We start from the raw sequence: 22,132 nt of genomic DNA on the forward strand, positions 1-22,132 counted from the left end.
ATTAAATTAAATGCTGATGGATGTATTCAGACTGCTCAGCTGCATCAAGAAAGGCTGTTTGTTTTAAACACTTAAGCATATAATCTCCTCTTGATGAGAACATGTAGTGCTATTAGTCTTAATGAGAATTATGTGCATACATTGGACAGGACGTATCCCTGCAAGATTAATGCCATAGGTTTGTATAAAATGTCTACAATCAATATAAACTCTTTTACTGTGCTGTGAAAGCCTTTATCTCCATCTTGGATGCTGTGTATTAAGCACCCCCACTCATCCATCCGTATCAGGCCATGTCCACAAGCACTGTTACTGTGGGACAAGCAAGGCAATGGCTTTACAACATGTCAGCACCTTGCTGGTAACAACCCAAGCTTGTGCCTGCACCTCCTGGCAGACACAGCAAACCCCTCTCTGCTGTACAAGCAGGCAGAACCTTGCATCTCTCCACTCACTGTGTGGTGCTCGCCTGAGGGAAGTGTAGTATCCTTAGCTGAAGGGTGGGAAATAGGGACTACAGGTTATAACTGATCTCCAAGGAGCCTGAGGTAAAGCTAGAGGTTAAATCCAGACAGCCACACCCTCTACTTGACCATCTTTCTACTGGAAGGCTACCAAGACAGACAGATCCCAGGAAGGGAAGACAGCAGAATTTCTTGATACGGAGAAAAATGTAGGTATGAGAATACTAGGTAGTACAGAACAGAGTTAGTGATTTGAACTTGAAAAACTATAGTGATCCTGCCTTGCTGCTACTTTTTGTAATTTCGCTCATTGCAATCCAGGACTTACCAGCAACACCTATAAACTTGAAGCTCATGTGTTTTAAAGTGCTCTGTAATAGAGTTCTGACTAACTGTTATATTGGGGCAAACAAAATGTATGCCTTTTTAGATGCATAATTCATCTGTTTAGCATTTCATCCATTACAAGTATCCATATTAATTTAAAAAATTGTAATGCACATTCCAGAATAATTATATAGCTAAATGCCTTAGCATGTCTATTTAAATTCAGATCTTTGCTATAAATAAATAAGTCAAATATTAAGACATTAGAAGGTAGCAGAAAATAAGGCAGCTTTCTTTTCAGCTAATCACCACAGATACATTGCTACAAGATGTGCAAGATTTGGATGTTTCTTGATTTTTGCTACTGGTCTTCTTAGGGTCATTGGAAATTTATGATATTTCTCTATGCCTCTCTTTCCCCAAGTGGAGATGAAGAAATGGTTCATACTCCTATGCTCCGATCTGCACATGGAAAATATGATGTCAGAACAAGTTATTAATATCTTAGTTGCAGTGACTAAATGGGCTAAATGCAAGAAATATGTTACTAACATGGTTTTTCATCCATCAATAAAACAGTATGTTTGAGGTGATACACTGCAGATATGGATGCAGGCCCTACAAAAGATGGAAGCATATAAAGTGTTTACTAAAACATAAGGCAACTACCATTCCTCATTGATACATTGTGAAGCTGGTACCAATATATTCTCATTTAAGCCTTCCAAACACTTTCAGGTTGATTTTCTTGTCAGGTTGCACACAATAAATCTGACTTAGAAGTCTAGTCTTGCTTGCATCAAAATTAGAGTGATTTTAAACAGATTCTTTCCTCGTCTTCTAGATGGTGACAAGGCTGATATTTCTGCCAGTATTTATCCAGACATAAACATCATTGCTGGAGCACTGAAGCTATATTTCAGAGACTTACCAATTCCCGTGATCACCTATGACACCTATTCCAAGTTCATAGAGGCAGCAAGTAAGTATTGCATGGCATTTGTACCAACCTTTATTTACATTTCCCATCCATCAAGCTGTCCATGTTAAAGGAAAGAACAGGAAAAAAACTGGAAAAAAATGGGTGCTGTCTTCATTCTTTCTCTGCCATGTCCTTTATTCACATGAAGCTTTTGCCTGAATGTTCATCACAAGGGATATCATGCAGGTTAAAAAAGTAGAAGTAAATGTATGGTTTTAAAATTACTGACTAGTATGAGAAAGTGAGGTTTCAGTGTCTTTTTGTATGTCAAGATAAAAATATAGTGTGAATCCTTCTCAGATTTTCAGAGAGGTTGCCAAACAGTTTTAAATGAGCACTGATGCTCAGTAAATGTAGGTATCATTCATATCTACATATTTAAATACATTGAGAAATCTTGAAGTAATTCCATGCCATTTCAATCTCTAGCTAAACCTGCATACTCAAGCATTGTCTCCTAAAGTCATATATCCACACTCCCATTTAGTTTTGAAGGCTAATGGAAGTAGTCTTATATAATATTTTAAAGGGACAGTTCTGGGCAGAATAGTATTAAGAAGCACTTAACAAAGCTCAGGTACTGTACCTATACAGACCTGTAGATAGAGCTACAGACCATAGAGATAACTACTGGGAGGTCTTTGTTGCTGATTTTGTTTTAATTTTTTTTTTTTTTTTTTTTTGAGGATGCAGAAGTTGCTGATAAGCGTCATATTTATGAGTGCAATATTTATCCCTGCAAGCACAGTCAATGGCTTGTAAATGATTCCATAATAATAAGTTATCTTCCTGATTTATTGCTGTGAACACATGGAAAACCCTATTAACATTAATCCTGTTTGGTGTTTTTACAGAAATCTCCAATCCTGATGAACGACTAGAAGCAATACATGAAGTGTTGATGTTACTCCCTGCTGCTCACTATGAGACGCTTAGATACCTAATGATTCATCTCAAAAAGTGAGTTAATTGACATGCAGGGTAATTCTTGAAGAGCTTAACAATTTTCTGCTTTGAAAGAGAAATATTACAGAAAGTCCTAATAAAGCTTCCATTAGGGCACTGCCACTAAACCAATAATGTTACAGATAAGCAGACAAGCTGTTTGTGTAAGTGCATATAAGCTGTGCACTTATGTAGCATAGATCCTTTTGCTGGCATATTATTGCAAACCTTTCAAGAGTTAATTGACATTTGTCACGCTTCTCGGAGGTAGATAATATCTGAAAAATACCAAATGGTGGTACTTCAGAGATGTGCTGCTGTGAGGCAGCACTTGAACATGCTTTGCTTCTGCCTCCCCTTACCTCATGTTTTGTCTTCTTGAACAATAACCCTAAAAGGAAAGAGCTGTCTCTTATGAGTTGTTTGCTCACATCACAGCAAGCCAAGAACCAAGCAGGCCCTATTTTTATATGACTAGTAAAAGTAATGCAGATCCCAGTTATATCTCTCTTGGTTCTAAACATGTTCTGCCTCATTTACTTTCCAAAGCTTCTTTAGGCATATATAAGACATCCATGAGGGGCTTCATGAAGCTTCATAAGGCATACAAAATTTTCAAAAGTGCCTAAATTTAAATTTTTAAGGTACTTAGGAGTGTACTTCCAAGTTTTCTAAGTTTTTAGCTAGGTACCTAGAAAAATTAAGGATTGCTCCACTCATTTCAGGCAAAACTGTTTTTCAAAACCATAACTCTACTTTGCTACTTTGGGTATTTACATGCCTCAAGAGGTCTTCTTTGTAAGTTTTTAAAAACTGAAGCTAAGTTCAGACTGGTGCTGTCATCTCAAAGCAGGCTGTCATTTATGGCTATGTTGCCCAAGTTATTCCTTGTCTCTGGTTAAACGTTGCTACTTGGAAATGACTGAAAAAGGGATAAGGGAGGAATAAAGCTACTGACTGTTTATTCAGAAAATCATTAATCTCTTCTTAGTTGTCCCACTACTTGTAACACAGTCACAAATGTGGAGTACTTCCCAGGTTTCATCTGCACTATTCTACACTATTAATGCCAACCTAAAAAGACCTCAATTCACATGAAGCTGCATCAGAGAACTTCTGTGAAGTGCATTTCATGCTCTATCACATTCTCATTATGCAGAGATTTTTCTTCATTTTGAATCAGCTCAGGTCATTACAATTGAGTATTTTTTCCTCTTGATGAGACATTACCTGGGCATGCAGGAGCTTCTTTGGACTCTGTGGAAATGAGATGTGCAAATACCCACCCTTGTCAGTACATATGCGTGGACAACTGATGATGATTCACATTAACTTTAAGAAGGCCCGTGGAGGCTGTAGAAAAGTGACCTGCACACAGAATCAGTACTTTCATGTCCTGGGTGCAAATTATTAATAGACATGTATGGACTTGCCTTCCTGCTTCTCATGAACTGCAGTCCAGGCTTTGGTTCAGCTGTTGAGCTGATCTACTGATGAGGCAAAAAGAGTCCAAAGTGCTGATTAGGCTTTCTCTCTCAAATATCTACAAGTCATGCAATAAGTTTCCTCTCCATTCCCAAATGGTAGCTTTTGGTGTCGGCATGGAAATCAAGTGCCCATCAGTTCCCATGGAGAATCTGTTGGAGAGGTCTGGATGTGAAAGAGGAAAGAATCATTAAGGTTCAGACTATGCTGTTCTGTAGATTAAACAGAGTTCTCACTTCAACACCCCCTTCACTTCCTGCATGGATAAAACATGCACCAGTATAAGGGACACTATGTAAGGACTGAAGGGTCACAGCCTCTACACCACTGCTGTTTCTCAATTGAAAAGAAACTCCAGAGCTGTTGTTAAAAACTCAGGAAAATCCAGCAGAGGACAACATCAGCAACACAAAATGAGTTTGCTGGTCAATATCACTTTTCTGGTAATTTTTTGCTCAAAATTGAAGGAAATGCAATAGCATGAACAGTCTCCCCTGTAATGAAATACATACAACTCCATCTACACTGACATTGCAGTCAAGCTCTGAATCTTCTCTGTGTTCACCTCAACTGTTCAGCAAGTCTCACACTCCTGAACAGAGGTGCTAGTAAGATCTGTGTAGCTTTGCACAGCTGTTGAGCATCTGTGCTGCATACATGCACAGAGGGAAAGCAGTGTCAAACATACACTTGCACAGAGGTGGCTTCAGCTTTGCAGTCTTGGTTTGTCTTTGCAAAGCACAGCTAATATATTTGCTAGAAGATGAGGATGTATCTGTGAGTAGGAGCACTAATGGATTTCTGTACTGAAATCAAAGAAGAACAGCAATTTTCTGTGACAGAGCCATTTTTCTGTGACAGAGCAGTGAGATGACAGTAGAAGCAAAACCAAGTCACATGAGTACTTGCAAACAAGGGAAGACCAGAGTACTTCTGGTTTCAGCCACTTTGTGCATGAGTGAATCCACTCACAATGCCCAGCTGGGAATTGCCATGGCTAGGGAAGACCTCAGCTGTTGCCAGGAGAGGTGTCTCCAAAACCAGATGTGCTTCACTCTGGCAGAGTCGTTGTATGAAGGAGATATGAAATGTTGTTCAGGCTGTACTTCTCACGGGAAATATCTGGCCCATGACTGATCAAGGATCGTGATGGATCAAGGGATTGCCCTACAAGGGGCTGTCCTACACTGTAATGCAAAGAGCACTCTCAGGACTGAACTCAATATGCCACTCAAATAGGACAACACTGATGTGATCCAGCACTGTTACCTGGAGGGAAACCTTGAGAACACCTCGCATTTTTCTAGCAAGCCTGAGTGATTTTCCAGTCAGGGATGACTTCTCTGCAGCGTGGCCAGTCCTTGGTGGCCTTTCTTTGCTCCAGCCACAAGCAGTCCATCTATTCTTGTATTTACCTTATATGACCTATGTCAGCAAGCAAAACAGTCTGGGCTCTTCCCTGACATGTTTCTGTTCTGTGTCATGGATAGATGGCATTTATAGCAGCCTGATTTAAGCAAGCCACCTCTCCTGGCAGGTGCAGGATTCAGCCTAAAATGGAACAAGTAGTTGGAGTCACTCAGCTCTTGGTTGGCCTGAGGTAGCCAGCAAGGCAGAACATCCATGTGAAGGGGTGGATTCCTGCAGGCTGGAATCATGGAGCATTGGTAGTCTAGGAAAAATCCGTCCCTATATTTATGGAGCACACCCACACCCCTATGTCATACACACCAAGCACAACCTACCAGAGAACTGCAGTTACTGTAGCATAGAGGATGGTTTCATACATCATATTTAAATCATGATTATGCTTTTAAAAAAGCAGTTGCCACTAATTCTTACACCCCAACAGACAATCACTTGAAAAATTCACTGAAGAGGCCCATGAGAGGTGTTTAAAGGCATTTAAAATCAACAGTCCCACCGTAGCTGCATTGTACTTGTTGTGGAAACAATTATATTGAGATAAAGTAAAAATTGTTACTGAAAAATGTCTACGTACCAGTGCTTGATGTGAAGCAAGACTATAAACAGAGATGCAGATATTCTTCTTTTCTGGGAAGTAACCAACTAATTACTTGCCTTTTTTTTTTTTTTTTTTTTTTTTTTTTTTTTTTTTTTTTTTTTTCTATTTTAGGGTTACCTTGCATGAAAAGGAGAATTTTATGAATGCTGAAAACCTGGGAATAGTGTTTGGACCTACTTTAATGAGACCTCCAGAGGACAGTACCCTTGCTACACTGAATGACATGCGGTACCAGAAGTTAATTGTGCAGATTTTAATAGAAAATGAAGATGTTCTCTTCTAGTCAGAGAGGCATATCTTCAAAGCCATTTGTTTTAAGATAATTAGTCTGAAGGAAAAACAACATTTCTTTAATTTTTTTTAAACAGAAAGGAAAAGTTCCTTGACTGCACTTCAATTTCTGCAAAGTTGCAGATGGATGCCAAAATGTTTAGGGAAAGCCTATGTCTCATAGACATATGCCTCTTTGTAGAAGGGAAAAAGAAGGTCAGAAAAAATCCTCTTACCTTGTATCTTTTGCCTTGCCTCAGATGTATATTTGTTTTGAGAAGTTTCAAACAATTTTATTATTAACTTATTAAGAAACGCAAAACGTATTTTAATATGGCTAGAGAAGCAAAAAGGTACTTAATCAGTGTTAATTGTATACGCCTATACATTTCCTTCTTCATGAGACATAATTGTATATGTCAATTGTGAAACAGAACCTATATTATAAAGATATTTTTACTTTACCTAGCTGAAAGAATGGCATTTTATTTTAGCAAACTATAAATCAATGCGGTGCATTGATTATTTTCATGTAATTCTTTCCTGCATTTTTGCTATGATGTATTGAAAACAATTGCCACTAATGCAGTATTATCCTGACATACCTCTTCCCTTGCAAGTGTTTTTAAAGAGAATACATTTCTTGTGCATATTTCAACTTTCCTTAGGTTTCTTTGCATTTAGGCACTAGCATCCTAAGATTGTACACTTCTAGCCGTTTACTATTTCCCAAAACATATAGAATTTTCTCTTTCTTTTTTTTTTTTTTTTTTTTTTTTTCTCCCATGTAAAATATGGTCTTGAGAATTTTTTAAAAGTCTTGGTGGTAGTATCAGTTTCATATCCCAGATTTTTCTTGGATTACAGTAATATATAAGTTACGTGATGCTGGGACACTGGATATTTTCTGGCCTTGTTGAAAGTCAGCACTTTTTTGGGTGAATGATGAAGGATTTGGTTTTTCTGTAAAAATTGAGTTATGTTTTGTCATGTTTCTCTATTTATAAATGTACAGTAAATCAGCTAAAATTGTAGGTATTTATCTTGAATGTGTTTCCTGATGGTTTGTTAAAAAAAAAAAAAAGAAGAAAGAAAGAATGTGTAGGACATGTGGCAGATGGTAAATTTAATTATTACCAAATTTTAATTTTTTTTCCCCTCACAAACATTGACCTACAGAGTTCGTAGTTTAACTGCAACTTATTCCTAATTTTAAAACTGTTTCTCAGCACGAGATATTTCTGCAAGCATAGAAAATCAACATACTTTACTACCGAACTCCATTTTCAGTACAAAAAAATTCTAATACTCCCTCATCTTGATCATTTGTATCATATGCTTGGTAATTCAGTGATGCAGTTTCCTGAATTATTTCAGGGAGCACATGTTTCTATTCAAATTGAAAAATATGTGTAACTATGATAATGAAGAGAGGTAGAGGGTATGACTGTAAATTTGTCGTCTTCTAGAGAAATAACTAAGGGCTAGATAGATTAACCCAGATTGCAGAGCAAGTGCTAAATAGTCTGAGTTCCCAATATTTCCATAGATCCTCCTGCCTTGTACAGGACTATTTGTTGTAGGTTATGTACTACTTAATACTGTCATAAAGATGATCTGGAAATGGTTTTATTTTGTGAAGTGAAATATGCTTTGTAATTTATGATAGTGTAAATGGAAGGAAAAATCCCATTAAATGTGTTAAAAGAGTTTTGGTGTCTGTCACTGACTACACGGCAAGCTGCCAAACAAAAATCAATTGCTAATTACCATTCTGATGTTACTGGAAACTTTCCTGCTCAGAAATTTAGAACAATTTTACTGCATGTTGCAGTTTCAGATTGGCACTCAGTTGCTCATACTTCCACAGCCAAGCACATGCATACATTTATTTTCAGAGACCACTCTGAACCACCTGTATGCAAAACTTCAAGGAAGCTGTGAATCCCAGCATCAATCTAATCAGTATCTGAGAATCAATGCCATCAGAGTATTTTTTCACAGTCTTGAACACAAACATTTGACTAACAATGTTTCTGGTTTGTTTGGGGGTTTTTGGGGTTTTTTTTCTGGTCAGTTCCATTATGAGTTGGTTTGTTTTCAAGGTAACACACAGGCAGCTTTAGCTTGTCTCACTGTCTGGAATCTCCAACACATGTCTCATCTTAAGGATTTGATGACAGTACAAGGCCGTGTGCCTAGAAGCACCCTTGCTTAGTGTCTGGAGAACAGAAGTTTCTAATCTCTTGGACAGGGGGATGAATATGATTCTGCATCTTAAAACACAAATATCTACTAAATTGTTCACGTTTCACTTAGCTAACTGATCAGCCGACGTCCAGCATCCTCGGGGCATACTGAGCACGGAGGTAAAAGGACCCTGTCCCCTCCACACCTCATTAGTGCCACCTTGTGCTGTGCCTGCTTCATCTCTTGTGTCAGACTTGCTGTGGCTATCACTGCTGCACCTGGGGTTGAGCTGCACCACTGAGGTCAGACCATTTCAGATTCACCATGTGAGGAAGTAAAAAGACAGCAGACTTACCTTTCCAAAACTGACTGCTGCCACAGTAGAAAAATCATGTTTGCCTTTAATGGAAACGTACAATCCATTATACAGGGAAAAAAATGGGTCTGACTGGATTAAAACAAATCCTTCCCTTTGTTTCAAAGCACTGAGCAAGAAGAGCATGATGACTTGTCTCACATGAGGCACCAGCAGTAAGAGTCCTTTGAAAGATATTCCAGGAGGCTGTGTGTGAGCCCATATAACTTCCCTGCTAAGTCATTTCATCTTGAGTAGAACACGGTTCTGCATCTCTGGGAGCAGGTGAGACATCTGCATTGGATCCTGCCTGCAGCCAAATGTTCAGCAGAAACCTTGTTCCCCTCCAGCTATTGGAGAAGGCCTTTGGTGAAGCAGCAAATCCCCTCCTGCAGCCACCCACTCCAGATCCCCATCTGCCATTCAGCTATCCCCATGTTCTGGGTGCCACTCTGTACACCCTCACAGCAACTGGGGTGAGACAACTTGCCCTCCATAAAGCAGAAGTGTCTTAGCCACAGTCAGTGAAACATTACATCAAAGTTATGTTAATGGTTTGTAAGGTGGTAGCTTTTCAGAGTGCCACAGTTGAAATCTTTTCTTTATACTCATCTCTGTGAGACTCACTGCTGTCAGGTTTAAGTATTTAGAACCACCAGGGAACTGAGCAAAGGAATTGTTTTCTGGCACCACCACGCTGGAGACAAGGCAGTGTGCTCCATGTCTGGCTCCAAAGCACACACATCCTGAGAGGGCACTGGACAGGGAACTGTCAAAAGGATTTCCTCAGATGAGACACCAGTTCAGGGCTCCTCCACCCAGACACCAGTTGCTGAGAAAATTATTTCTCTCCTGCTGTCAAATACTATTGGAATTGGACAAAGGATGTAGAAGTTACTGAGAAAGAAGAGCTTGTGGGGGGGAGGGGGAAGAAAGAGAAACAAAGTGCATAGTAAGGAAAACTTTTTTTAACATGAAGTTACAAAGTACAAAGAAGACAGAGCTCTGTTCTCAACTCTCTGCAAGCTGAGGTCAGTTTAAGCTACAAAACAGGTCTAAGACAGCACAAAACTGGGTGAATTGGAACCACATTCTTTTTATTTCTAAAGAATTAGAAATGTGTTATGTGTTTCCCCACACATAACATTCTCAAAGCTCACACAGCATTTGAGTCTTACTACAGAGTCAGTGCTGCAAGGGTACTTAGCCTAAGACTCACTCAGGGAAGGAATGCATCAGGTTTGGGGTCTCTTCTGAAACAAGGATTTTGACAGACCTAGCTGTGTATTACTGGGAAATGCAGTATGCAGGAGGGAGAAGGGATTGCAGGTGTGGTATTGGACTAAACTCTGGTCTTAGTGAGAACCTTGGAGCTGGGAATACCTGGAGTAATAAATAGTTGGACTAAATCACAGAATCACAGAATCATAGAATATTTTGGGTTGGAAGGGACCTTTAAAGGTTATCTAGTCCAATTCCTCTGCAACCTCTCTGCAGGAGCTTGTCTGACCATCTTCTTATCTCTTTTATTGACAAGTATGGAGTGAAGTTCTGCAGAAAAGAGAGGAAAAATATTGCAGTGCCTATAAACCCCCTACCCATAACCAGGGACTGAAAGCACAAAAACTCTTTGAGTAGGGAAGTAGTTCACAAACACTTAGGCAAGAAGAATGCCATCTAACTGGATCTTCAAAGCAGAATTACATTGCTATCCCTACAGCTATCCAAAGGGAATGAAGAGACTATAGGGCTAACAGAGATAAGGGTGAGAGCATCAATACACTTTATGTTCTTTTGCTGTAGAGATTAATTCCTTGATTAAAGCAAATGGTTAAGATTCAGAAATTTGAACCTTAGGGAACTAAGATTATTGCTGAATGCTTTAGGGCCTGCAGATTCCAGGCATCAGCGGATCTTATATGGGGCCATACTTTACATTATCTTTCTGCAAAGGCATGTTGTTCTGAATGTAACTATATAACTATGTTGATGCTGCAGGTAATGCCAGGGCTGGGCATTCAAAACCTGAAGGACATGGATTACTGCAGGATGTTTTAAGGACTGCAGTTAGAAAGAAAGCTTGTGTCAGATGGAACAGGTGCTTTGTAAGCTACAGTAAAAATGAATAACGGCTTATAAGTGGAGAAACTGTCAGGGTTCATTTTACAGCAGATTTGAGGATGGCACAAACCAAGGTTGCCACTGGAAGCTGCTTTCATTGCAGGGCCTGACAAGGTGCCAGTCAAACTATTCTCTCTTTTCTTGAAAGTATGAGCCATTTTTTACCACTAAAAGGAATGTTAGAATGAGGAGTAGGGTTAGACGTAGGGTTTGGAAACTGCAGATCTTGAAGAGCACAAACTGCTTCCAGTCATACTTGAAGATATCTTAATTTCTGTTCTACTGTAGGGTACATATGATGATCAGTTGGCATAAAAATCCATATTAATTACCACATGCTGCTGCTGAAGAACTTCAGGAGACTGGGCTCCATAGGTTTCCATAACATCCATAGGTAACAGTTAGGGTGAGGTTAGTAATCCAAATATTGGAGAACCAGTATTGTCAATGCACAGCCCACAGTATTAGGAATAGGGATGATGTCAATAACGGGCTGTTGTTCCTGGTGGGTTTTTGTTGTTTCAGACATGAGTGTCACACTTACAATTAAAGTAGGAATTAGGGACAGAGTTTGGGAATCTAAAGCTTTAAAGACTGAGTGGTTCCCAAAGTTGTGAAAACTGCAGCATGTTGGTATTATTAATGATCAGCTCTGTCTTTCCATACAATGTGTGGATTCTCTGGTTAAGAATAGGGATATTAGAGGAACAGACCTTTTTGCAAGGTCTTCAGGGCTAGGAAGGGTACTGGTGTCAATAGTTACCATATATATCCATATTTTTCTCATCTGCTGAACAAAAAGGACCTTAGTTTTATCTTCAGATAGTATAAGGGTGAAAGAGAAGACAAGTTTTAAGAGTTTGGGATTCAAAGAATCAGACTGAGTCTGCTGCTGGACATACAAATGGAAGAATAGGGTTGGTGTCGGAGGCTGGCTGGGAACTGAAAATTTGAGGAGCTGTGTTTATGGTCTGTTTTGATGAAGTTCTGGGCCTTCCTTGTAGTTATGGGTGTTTCAGGTAAAGTTTCAGAATCTGTTGAGTTCTGAGACATTTATTCATGCAGCTGAACTTCCCATTGAATGAGAATGAGCACTAGCACTAAGCTAATGCCTTGCATTCCACTACAGGACTAGTTCCCTTCACAAAACTACCTTAGGGCCCATGTAAATAGGGATATGGTCTGCCCTAGTGTAGAGGTAAGAGCAGAAAACTTAAGACTACATCTGTGTCAGTCAATAAAATGGAGTCAAGGCAATCATGCCCTATCCATATTACATTCTGTTTGAATGAGGTCCTCTCAGGGGCCCACGGTGTCACCTGTGGCTTTTGAGATTCATTTTTGTTCTGAAGGCACTGATTCAAAAATTGTGCAAGGGCTGTGTTTCAGCCCATCAAATTGCTGCTTTCATGCCCAGAGGCTATGATGCAATGCATATCCTAGATTGTTATATGAGGAGTGGTTGTGGTCTGAAGTGTTGGAGGGTGCAAAGCCTGTTGCAATAAAGCTGGGGAGGGGGACAAATGTATATAGTTTCATCCATTCTGCTTTAGGGGAATAATCCTTTGCTCCCTCTGCCTTGAAATGATGCCTGCACATACAGAGAGAGGCCCAAATTCAAAATTATGACAGGGACTCACCACTAATAGGCTAAATACACCAGGTGCAGGGTTAAAACCCATGCCCTGGTATTAATTTGTGTTTTTTCTTTCTTGGTTTGTTTTTTTTTGTTTGTTTTTGGCAGGGCAGATGTAGACTGGTGATGAATGCTGTAGTTCCAGTCTTGAGCAGCAGCCCCGTGTCAACAGGGAAAATGTTCTTGCCTATTATAAAATGGCTGGAGTCCTTCCTGTGGTTATTATGGTAAAAGCTAAGATTTGAGATGTTGCTAGCACATGGAAATCTAAATCTACAAGAAATTAAGTTACTCCTGGTTTCTTCTGAATTGGCAGCTTGACACAGATGGGAGGCAGTTGTTTGTGTGGTCTTTTCCTGTACACAGAGGGCCATTGGTTTAAATTAATGTAACATTTAGGCTCTGAGACTTAGGAGTTCCAAGAACTGTTTTTAATGCTTAATATTAAAGGGAGGTGTCAACTTTTACCAACTTGTGTCAGCAAGTATCAGTGTTGCATTTTTTTTCTATGAGCCAATTGCTCAGTTGTATATCAGGGCAATATATCAAGGTTAAGAGTTTAATTGAAATTTGAAGATACAAATGTTGAATATTGCTGGGAATATGGACCTCAGCAGAGCTCTGCTCTCTATAGGTGCCAGTGCCATATACTCTTTTCAGTTGGCACAAACACCTCCTTGGCCTTAAAGTTAGCATTTGAGAAACCCAAGTTTCAAACATCAAACATATGTTTGCTTGATGATCTGGGGTTTCAGGGTAAATGAGAGCTCTCATAGCAATATTCACCAGTGCCTGTTATGCTTCTGGGGATCCCCTTGGTAGAATTGTAACTGCATTTAATATCAGAGCTTTGGAAGCCAAAGGGTTCCATGGTGCTGGGAAGGCTGATGTCTACAGTGGATGGTGCCTCTCTTGTCTTGCCAGTAGAGATGGGTCCCCTCAACACAATTAGGTAAGGGTGTGGTTTGGCAATCCAAGCTTTCCAGAGCCCAGTTTCAATTTGAGCACTAGTAGAGTCTGCAAAGTTTAGAAAAAGGACAGTGGAAACTGCAAGAAGCACTGTATTTTATTTTTTTCATTCACTGCAATAACAGTTAGGAGTTGTAAATAAGATTAGTTTGAGGACTGACATTAAAATCAGTCTTTGAGAATCCAAGTCTTGAAAATACTATTTCTGAATTTTGGAGAGCCTGCAGAATTATGAAGAAACTTATGTCAATATGGTCCAACTCTACAGAAAAGGAGTTTACACTATATACTAATATATATATATATTACACTATAATAAAGAAAGGCCCTACTGTTTTATTTTGCAGTGTACTGTGGCATCTGCTAGAATCCTGCACAGACACCTTAGCTGGGACTATAAAATCCCACTGCTTTTTATCCCAGCCTCCTGCAAAGACAGCACAGAATTTAACTGCAGCAGTCTTATTAAATGAATGTCCTATCCAACTTCCATGCATTGAAATAGGCAATATGTTATTTACTTTTCTGTTTAAATAAACACTGTAAATATATGTATACTGAAAGAGTGCAACAAGTACTGTTACAGCAAGAAAGGGAGAGAACATACATTTTCACTGTCAGAGTTGTTTTTGTATAAACACTAACCTTAGTGACAATCTTGTGGAACAACATGTTGTGACTTTCAAAAGCAGAGCAGGTTTTGCTCTCCTCCTGCACCACCACAGACTCATGCAGGCAGCATCCTCCCACTCCCACGTCTTCTACAAAGCTTTCCAACCTGCCTCTCTTTTCAGTAGACTCTGCTCCCAGTACACTGTCAAAAAGGAAAAAAAAAAAATCTCATTCTAGGACTCTTTGAAATGTGTTTTAACTGAAAAAAAAAAAAAAAAAAAAAAAAAAACCAAACAAAAAAAACACCAACAACAACCAAAAAAACCCACAACCACATTGATTTGATGAAAGTTTGGCATTTTGTGAGATAAGAGGCCAGGTATATGGTAATCAAAATAAAATAAATACTAAATGTTTTGTATGAGCCTATTTGCAGAGTGAATATTATAAAAGATGACCAATAATGGTTTTTTTTGGGAAAAGAGCATTTAAAAATAACTACCTTTATTTCCACATAAATCCCTTTTGTCCCAGGCAGTTCCCTGGGACACAAGATGGGGAGAGATGGTGGTGTTCTCTTTCTCTACAGATAGAAGTGAGTAGCAAAGCAGTAGGTCATAGTCACAAGGAGAAACTTGACCCTGTGGTCTGCTACTGCCCTTGGCCCAAGGAGAGCCTGATGCCCTGGTGCTTTTTGTCTTGGAAAATGTTAGTTGCTTACCTGTTAGGAGGGAATGTAAAGGCCATCTTTTATCACTGGAAGTTAGTGTTTTATTCCATAGATTTTTTTTTCTGTTGATTTTAATTAGTATGATAGACAGTTTGGAGTACTTTCAAGTGTGTATGCTTCCCTATCCAAAAGCCTTTAGCTTTGAAGAGGGCATGTACACAGAGTAACGTGTATAGTGCATGCCGCAGGCTCCTCTCCCTCACTAACCTGCATTCACCAATTTCCATACCTCTTACCCTTATGGGCTATTCAGGGAAGCTGCAAATAGCAGAAGTTGATCTGCAAAAGAAGATGAGGCTGAAATATGATGCTTTCACACACTCTTCAGCACCATCATAGGCACCCTGGGGTGGCTGACGGTGTAGTTGATGGGAAGGGCATTAGGAATCAAATGTGTATTGCATGGCATAGTTCTCCAAAGAACAAATCATCACTTTTAACATATGGTGTGGCACAAGCGAATCTTTTTTCTCCTTTGTTGGTGAATAAAAAAACGCGAAGTCGTTTGTATGGCCATATATCCATCACCACACAGAAAGTCCAAGCGCCAATACTAAGCCAATTTGAATACAGTATCCGACTACACCGTGTGACCTACAGAGCCACTCGTTTTTTAAAGAAGGCCAGTTAACCACAATTTCTATTTTCTTCAAGGCTATAAAATATCCACCCACGCACCTCCATCACGTGCACAAACAAAAAGCAGTGATATTTTGTTTCAGCCACGCACGCCGGCAACACCGCATCCATCTCGGCAGCCCCGGATTTCACGGCGCTGCCTCACCTGGTGGCTCCCTGCTCCTCTTCTTCTCCCCCCTGTCTCTGCACCGCCGGCTGTCCCTGCAGGGGACACAACCCCCCTCCCTGAGTCCCGCGCAGGAGCCGGGCAGGTGAGCGGGAGCCGCCCGGCCCGGGGTGGGGCTGGCCGGGCCGCCGCTCCGCCCACGGGGGCGCGCCCCGGGGCCGGCCGGCACCTGCCGCCGCTGCGCTCCTTCCCCGCCCCGCACAGCGGCCCTGCCGCCCTCCCCGCCGGCCGCTGCCTCTTCCCCGCCGCGCCGGGGCCCGCAGGGCCGTGCGGCGGCCGCGCTTCCCCTGGGGCAGGAGAGGCTCCCGCAGCGCCGCAGGTCAGTGTCCCCTCCCGGACCTGTTGCGCAGGGAGCCGGCGGGGCGGGGAGGAGAGGGAAGGAGGGAGGTAGGGGAGAGAAAGGAGCCTCATCGCAGGAGCGCCAGGACGCGCCGGGTGCCGGGCTCGTCCCGGGGGGAGGCAGCAGCCCCAAGGTACCGGCCCTCGGGTCTGCCTCTGGGTGTGGGGGGCGCGAGTGCCGGGAGCGGGTCCCGCGGCCCGGCCCCGAGGCGTCACTTACCTGGGACTGTGCGAGCCGCGCACGGAGCGGGCGGCGCTCCCGAGCCGCTGGACGGGGCGCAGGGCGCTCCCCCCGCCCGCCCGGTGCCGTGGCAGGAGCCGTCCCTCCCCGGGGCCGCTCCGGGCTCACACCGCCCCGCAGCGCTGCCCGGCCCCCGGCGCTGGGGAAGGGGGTCCCGGCGCAGCGAGCGGGGAGGGAGGCGGCGTGCCCGGCTGCCAACCCGCCCTCCCCTCTCTCGCCCCGCAGGAGCCCGAGATGGCGGACAGCGCCGCGGCCACCGCCGCTCCCCGGGCCGGCGTGAAGGGCTCGGCGGGGCCCTGGTGGAAATCGCTGACCAGCAAGAAGAAGCACAAGGAAGCGTCGGCAGCCGCTCCGCACCCCGTCGCCAGCGAGACCCCCGCCGACACCCCCAGCCCCGACGGCCGGGAGGAGCAGTCCCTTCCCTACGGCAGCGGCGACGCCGCGGGAACCGCAGCCGGGAACCGGCGGAGCCTCCGGGTGTCCCACTCGGGCCGCTTCAAGGAGCGGCGGAAGGTGCGCACCTCGCTGCTGGCCGACAGCCCCGAGGTCTTCGACGGCGGCGGCGCCCCGGGCCATGCCGACCAGGGGGCCGAGTAGCCCCGCAGGACCTTCCCGAGGAGCTGCCACCGGACGGGTGGCCGGAGACTGGCGGGACAGGCAGCCGGAGGCAGGGACTGCCCCACAGCTGGGCTCGGACCCACGGGTGACGTGTGGGCAGCGGCCTCCCAAACGCTGAGCGGATACTGCGGGAGCCCGGCACCGCTCCCGGGCCAGGGAATCGCGCGTTGTGTTACATCGACACCGCCAATACCAAACGCCCCGATGGCGGGACGATGTGATTGTCTTTTAAAAAAACCCACAAATAAACACCCCACTCCCTGTACTGTGGTGAGCGGACTCAAAGGTGCTATCCCCAGGCCGACGGTGGGGTCTCTGAATGTCCCCGCAGCCCTTGCCAGGAGCCAACGTGCTGACTCTGAGGCCTGGGACCCAGCTCCTTCTGGCTCTCAAGCCGAGGAGGCGCTTTGCTGCTTTCATCTCCCGAGCTCTTATCGAAGAAAGGGGGGAACAAAGTGCTCTTATCTCATTTCAGGGCTGAGGACCTCCGGCGGTGCCGAAAGTGCGCCTGTCCTGATCTTAGCCATGAACACCTCCTCCATCCCCCACCGGGGCAAAAGAGAGGTATTGTGAGGTGCAGGCTCTTGCCTTCACCCATGTCCCCATCACATTTCCATATGGAAAAGGCAGGACCATGCTGGTGTTCTCCCTCTTCTTGCTGTGTAAGTGGGTGTTTCAGAGACTGGTCCTGTAGCAGAGATAGTTCTGTTACAGAGGGAGGCCCACGTTGTCTAGCAATTCACGCTGTTTACCCAGGAGATACATGATTTTTGCATAATCGGTGATAACTGGCATAATGAAGCTCCAATGAAGAAATTGTGTGATAAGATGTAAACATTCTTCTGGGAGACGAGACCAGCCCTGGAGAACATAAGCAGGGTTGCCCTTCTAATGTGGAAATAGGCTTGGGCACCACTGGAAGTGTTTATACTGTTTACCATGTCTGAGGCTTTTGAGGCAAGGTTAAATGTCCCAGGATTTCTGATGGTGAGATAATGTGCTTTCACTCAAGTAGTTATCTGCTCCCTCTAAGAGCTCTTGGATTTTTTGACAAATAAACCAGATTTGTACTGGTGGTGTGCCTTACAGAGCAAAATCAGCTAAAAATACTTGGCAATTACACATTTCTTGATAGTAGGTGATGTAGCAACAACTGACTTATTTATTTTAAATGCATTTGAAATATACTTTATATGGTTAAAATGGTTTTAGACTTTTTCTGAATATGAGATATTGCATAGTGGCAGGCACAGAAAATTATTTCCTAACAGTCAACTATTATGCAGTTATGATTTTGTTTGGTTGTAACTAATCATTTGAGGTCAATTAAAAATAAAAAGTGACTGGAAACAAAATAAAAACTGAGTTCCAGTTGAAAATATGAATTAAACCAGCCACTGACAATCACTGAAATGCTGCACTAGATGCTGGGCCAGTGCCCCATGGTTCAATGTGCATAATGATATGTAATGAACCTTGAAAGCTCCTTGCAATAAACTCAGACAACGTAGCTGCTGAGGTGCTCACTGGTCATTCACTCCTTCAGACTCTGGAACCCAAGGACAAAGGAACTGTAGAATCAAATAGACTTCCATGAAAGCTGCCTTTTTTTTTTTTTTTTTTTTTTTTTTGTGTACCACGGTGGGTAGATACATGTTTTTTAAATTTCATTTAGTAAAACTACAAGGTATTGGATTTGGACTGCCTTGCTGACTCCATGCTGACCAAGCAAAGATTTGGGGTGGGCTGAGGGGAGCTCTTTGACTTTCTCCACAGAGGTGCTTTTCTTGTGGGAGGCCTCTTCAGTCAAGGGACATCTGAAATCATTCTATTGAGAAGAAGCCATCAGAGCAAACCTAATGTTGGGAAAAGGGGTTGAGAGAGAAGGGGGAAAGTTTAAAAGCTGGAAACAGAGACATGGATGAAGAAGAACTGTATTCCAGCTACAGATAACCCAGGATGGAAGTGCGAGAGAAAGAGGCAGAAGGGGATGGCTTTGCTGCCAGGATTGTCATACTACCTTTGGAGGGCAAACTGTTCATGTTTATTACAGGACAGAAATAGTCTGCCTGTGTTTATGTATTCTAAGGTCCAAAGAAACATTTCTGTATGTGTATGTGCCCAAAATGGAAGAACAAGTAAGCAGGAATTGCACTGATGCATTTCTTAACTCCTGGGTCTGGTTCGGTGTGAGTTCTTTGAGGGTCAGATCCTCAGAACTAGCCAGATGTTGGAGAATAAATGCAGACTACTGTTTTATATATCTCATATAGATGCTTTTCTGCATTTTTAATCCTTTAACTGTTGTGAAAATACAGTTTCCTCCTCTCTTCTGTACCTCAGAGCTGCCTTGTTCCACAGTGAACCTCTCTTTGCTCTTTGGAAATGCCTCAGGTTTGTTAGTTACAAATCTTTACTTAGGCGCAAGAAAATATCCAATTTGGGTTTTATTTGAGAAGTCTGGTGTGCTGTTCAGATGGCTGCTACTAATCGTCAATATCGCTACTGGCTAATATGTGACTAAATGTTAGCCATGTCTTAATCCTTGCACATGATACTTTCCTCTTGGAAATTTAGTCAGAATATGAAGTCAATGAACGCATGTAAAATACCTCACAGTGTTCCTCCATCTTCATCCTGACCTTGAGCTGTGGGAAGGAGACGTAATTCTATCTTCCTGCTCAGTCAAATCCTTGCTTCAATGAATATGATAGCAGCCCCTGAAAAACTAGATCCATGAGAAAATGGGCTGGCTGCCTCGTCTCACTTTCCCTGCCCTCTGTGCACAGCAATACCTGCAGCTTAGTGCTCACCCACATACCAGGAGGAGGAAGAAGGCCTCTTGTTTCTCAGAGCACCAAATAAAGCTTAAGTAATCTGTACACATGTAAATTAATTAAGCTGATACAGAAAAAAAAAAAAAAACAAAAAACAAAACCCTGGCATTTTATGGAGCACCTGAATTACTGTTTGTAACCCTTGAAGTAGAAATCATTTCTTATGTATTGGACAACAATTGCTCTGTTATAAAAATAGTGCACTTCAGGGCATTTGATTATTAAAAGGCAGTTTGCACTCTTAGTATGGGTATTTTTCTCATCTTTATAATGATTATGGATCAGAAAATAAGTTGAGGAAATAGAGTGATTGAGAAAGTACTTACATATTTTTAAAGGTAAACAACGATATTGACAAAATAAGTGGAAATAAGTAGATGAGGTGAACCTCAGCTATGTCAGTTGTAGTGCAATTTTCTTAATATTATTCCAAATACTACAGATTGCTGGTTTGAGGCAAAAAATAAATATTTAGCAAATAGAATGAACTTTTCAAATAAACTTGCAAAGTATATGCTTGCTTATTCCTACTCTTGCCAAAACTAAAAATAAATCTCTGAGTGGTTGCCTGGTGAATCATTCCCTGCTATTGTAGGCTGGTCAGTCTGGACCTCAACAAAGATTATAGGGAGCACCTGCAGAAAATGATCCTAAATTGGAAACGCTGGAATAAATGCCTTGAAAGCCTCCAGACTTCTAACCTCAGATGTTATGTCAGTTATGCCACTTAAACTGAACTGGAAGCATGGAGAGGGGGCCTTACTGTTTGGAGGAAGAGAGGAGCCTTCACTCTTTGGAGGATTGGGGTTTTTTTAGGGGAGTAGGGAGGGGTTGTAGGTTATTTTCATTTGGTTTAGTTTTGATTTTGGAGGGTTTTTTATTTGGGTTTTTTTTTGGTGTTTTTTGTTTTGTTTGTTTTGTTGTTTTGTTTTGGTTTTTTTTTTTGTTGTTGTTGGGTTGGTTTTTTTTTTGCTTTGTTGGTTTTGGGGGGTTTTATGGTGATTATTTTTTGCTTTGTTGTTTTTTTTAGTTCTCTCTTCACTTTAATGGCACCAGTGATAATTTTATATTTAAAATATCAAGTGTCTTGTCCCTGAGCAAGATGACCTCATATGAAGGCTAAAATCTGAAGGACAGAACTCCTGGCCTTGGCCTGGCCAGCGCAGCTGGATGCTTGACCTTTAAGTCCATGTTTAATTTGGTTCATTTAAACAGCTGATATCAGAAGACAAGCTGTTTCAAATACAGGCACAAACTGGAAGCTCATTTTGCTCCTCTTGGGATTCTGTCTGGTAGGACAAAATAAAGAAACCCAAACCTGGTGTTTTCTAAGATGCCTTTTAAAAGTTGGGGCAAGAGAGAGTTGGTTATAGAATAATATTTGAGACCATATAATTACACCATTTTTAAAAGCAAACCTTTCCCCTTCATCTCTAATTTACTGTAAATAAGATGGCCAATCTGCTGGCTCTGATTTTTCATTTCAGAATACAACAAAAGAGAGAAGGTTGCTCAATTTTATGGACACCAGAAACAGTGAAGTAGTTTATCCTTAATGACACATCTGAAATTCACAAGTAGCTCTAAGAAAGAGTATTTGAGTGTAGTTTTCAACTAAAGCATATTGATTAGCAGCTGCAGCTTATGAATTTGATCTACTGCCCATTTTATCTAGATAAAGCAATGTAACATCAGATAATATGTGTTTTGGGCATAGCAAGTGGCTTTCCATGATAGCTGTAAGGCAAGATTTTAACAATAAATCTACCCTGGTGATTAATCCTCATCAGATCTAAACATCCCGTTTCTTGCAAATAAAATGAAATAAAATGGTTCTTTTCAAAGTATTAGTTACCAGACTATCAGATGTTTTGGGATGAGGGAAATAAGCTTGATTCTCAGACACAAGCCTATGCATGCTGTGAATCTCCTGCTGCCTGTTTGCAGTGTCTCAGGTCTTTCCCTCCATCCAAAGTTATGTTCATTGTGGTAGTTCCTTTTACATAAGGAGGTAAAGAGCATTACTCTCCACATTACTGAAAATAGGAACCATGTCTTTGTATGCCTGTTGAAGTGAAAAATTAGAGGTAGTGTGCACTTGAACTTTGGTGACTCACCTTTTTTTCCCACTGCTGACTTAAGTTCATTTTGTTTTCCGGGTCTTTGTTTTATCCTCAGTC

At 42.0% G+C, this 22,132-nt stretch overlaps 2 protein-coding genes across 2 annotated transcripts in view; both read left to right on the top strand.

Moving 5' to 3' along the window:
- CHN2 (chimerin 2) overlaps positions 1–8,202 on the top strand; it is a 158,779-nt gene extending 150,577 nt beyond the window's left edge. The window contains exons 11-13 of the mRNA XM_083880746.1: positions 1,636–1,773; positions 2,628–2,733; positions 6,341–8,202. Of these exons, the coding sequence (XP_083736872.1) occupies positions 1,636–1,773; positions 2,628–2,733; positions 6,341–6,512 (416 nt within the window). The 3' untranslated portion in view covers positions 6,513–8,202. The remainder of the gene's footprint in view (positions 1–1,635; positions 1,774–2,627; positions 2,734–6,340) is intronic.
- Positions 8,203–16,731: 8,529 nt separating this feature from the next.
- PRR15 (proline rich 15) lies at positions 16,732–20,507 on the top strand (the record flags this gene model as incomplete). Its single annotated transcript, XM_083874090.1, has 1 exon — positions 16,732–20,507. The coding sequence occupies one exon, from the start codon at positions 16,732–16,734 to the stop codon at positions 17,092–17,094; it is 363 nt and encodes a 120-aa protein (XP_083730216.1). The 3' UTR covers positions 17,095–20,507.
- Positions 20,508–22,132: the final 1,625 nt, after the last annotated feature.

The sequence above is a fragment of the Zosterops lateralis genome, assembly GCF_965231275.1.
Source record: "Zosterops lateralis genome assembly, chromosome: 1".
NCBI lineage: Eukaryota > Metazoa > Chordata > Aves > Passeriformes > Zosteropidae > Zosterops > Zosterops lateralis.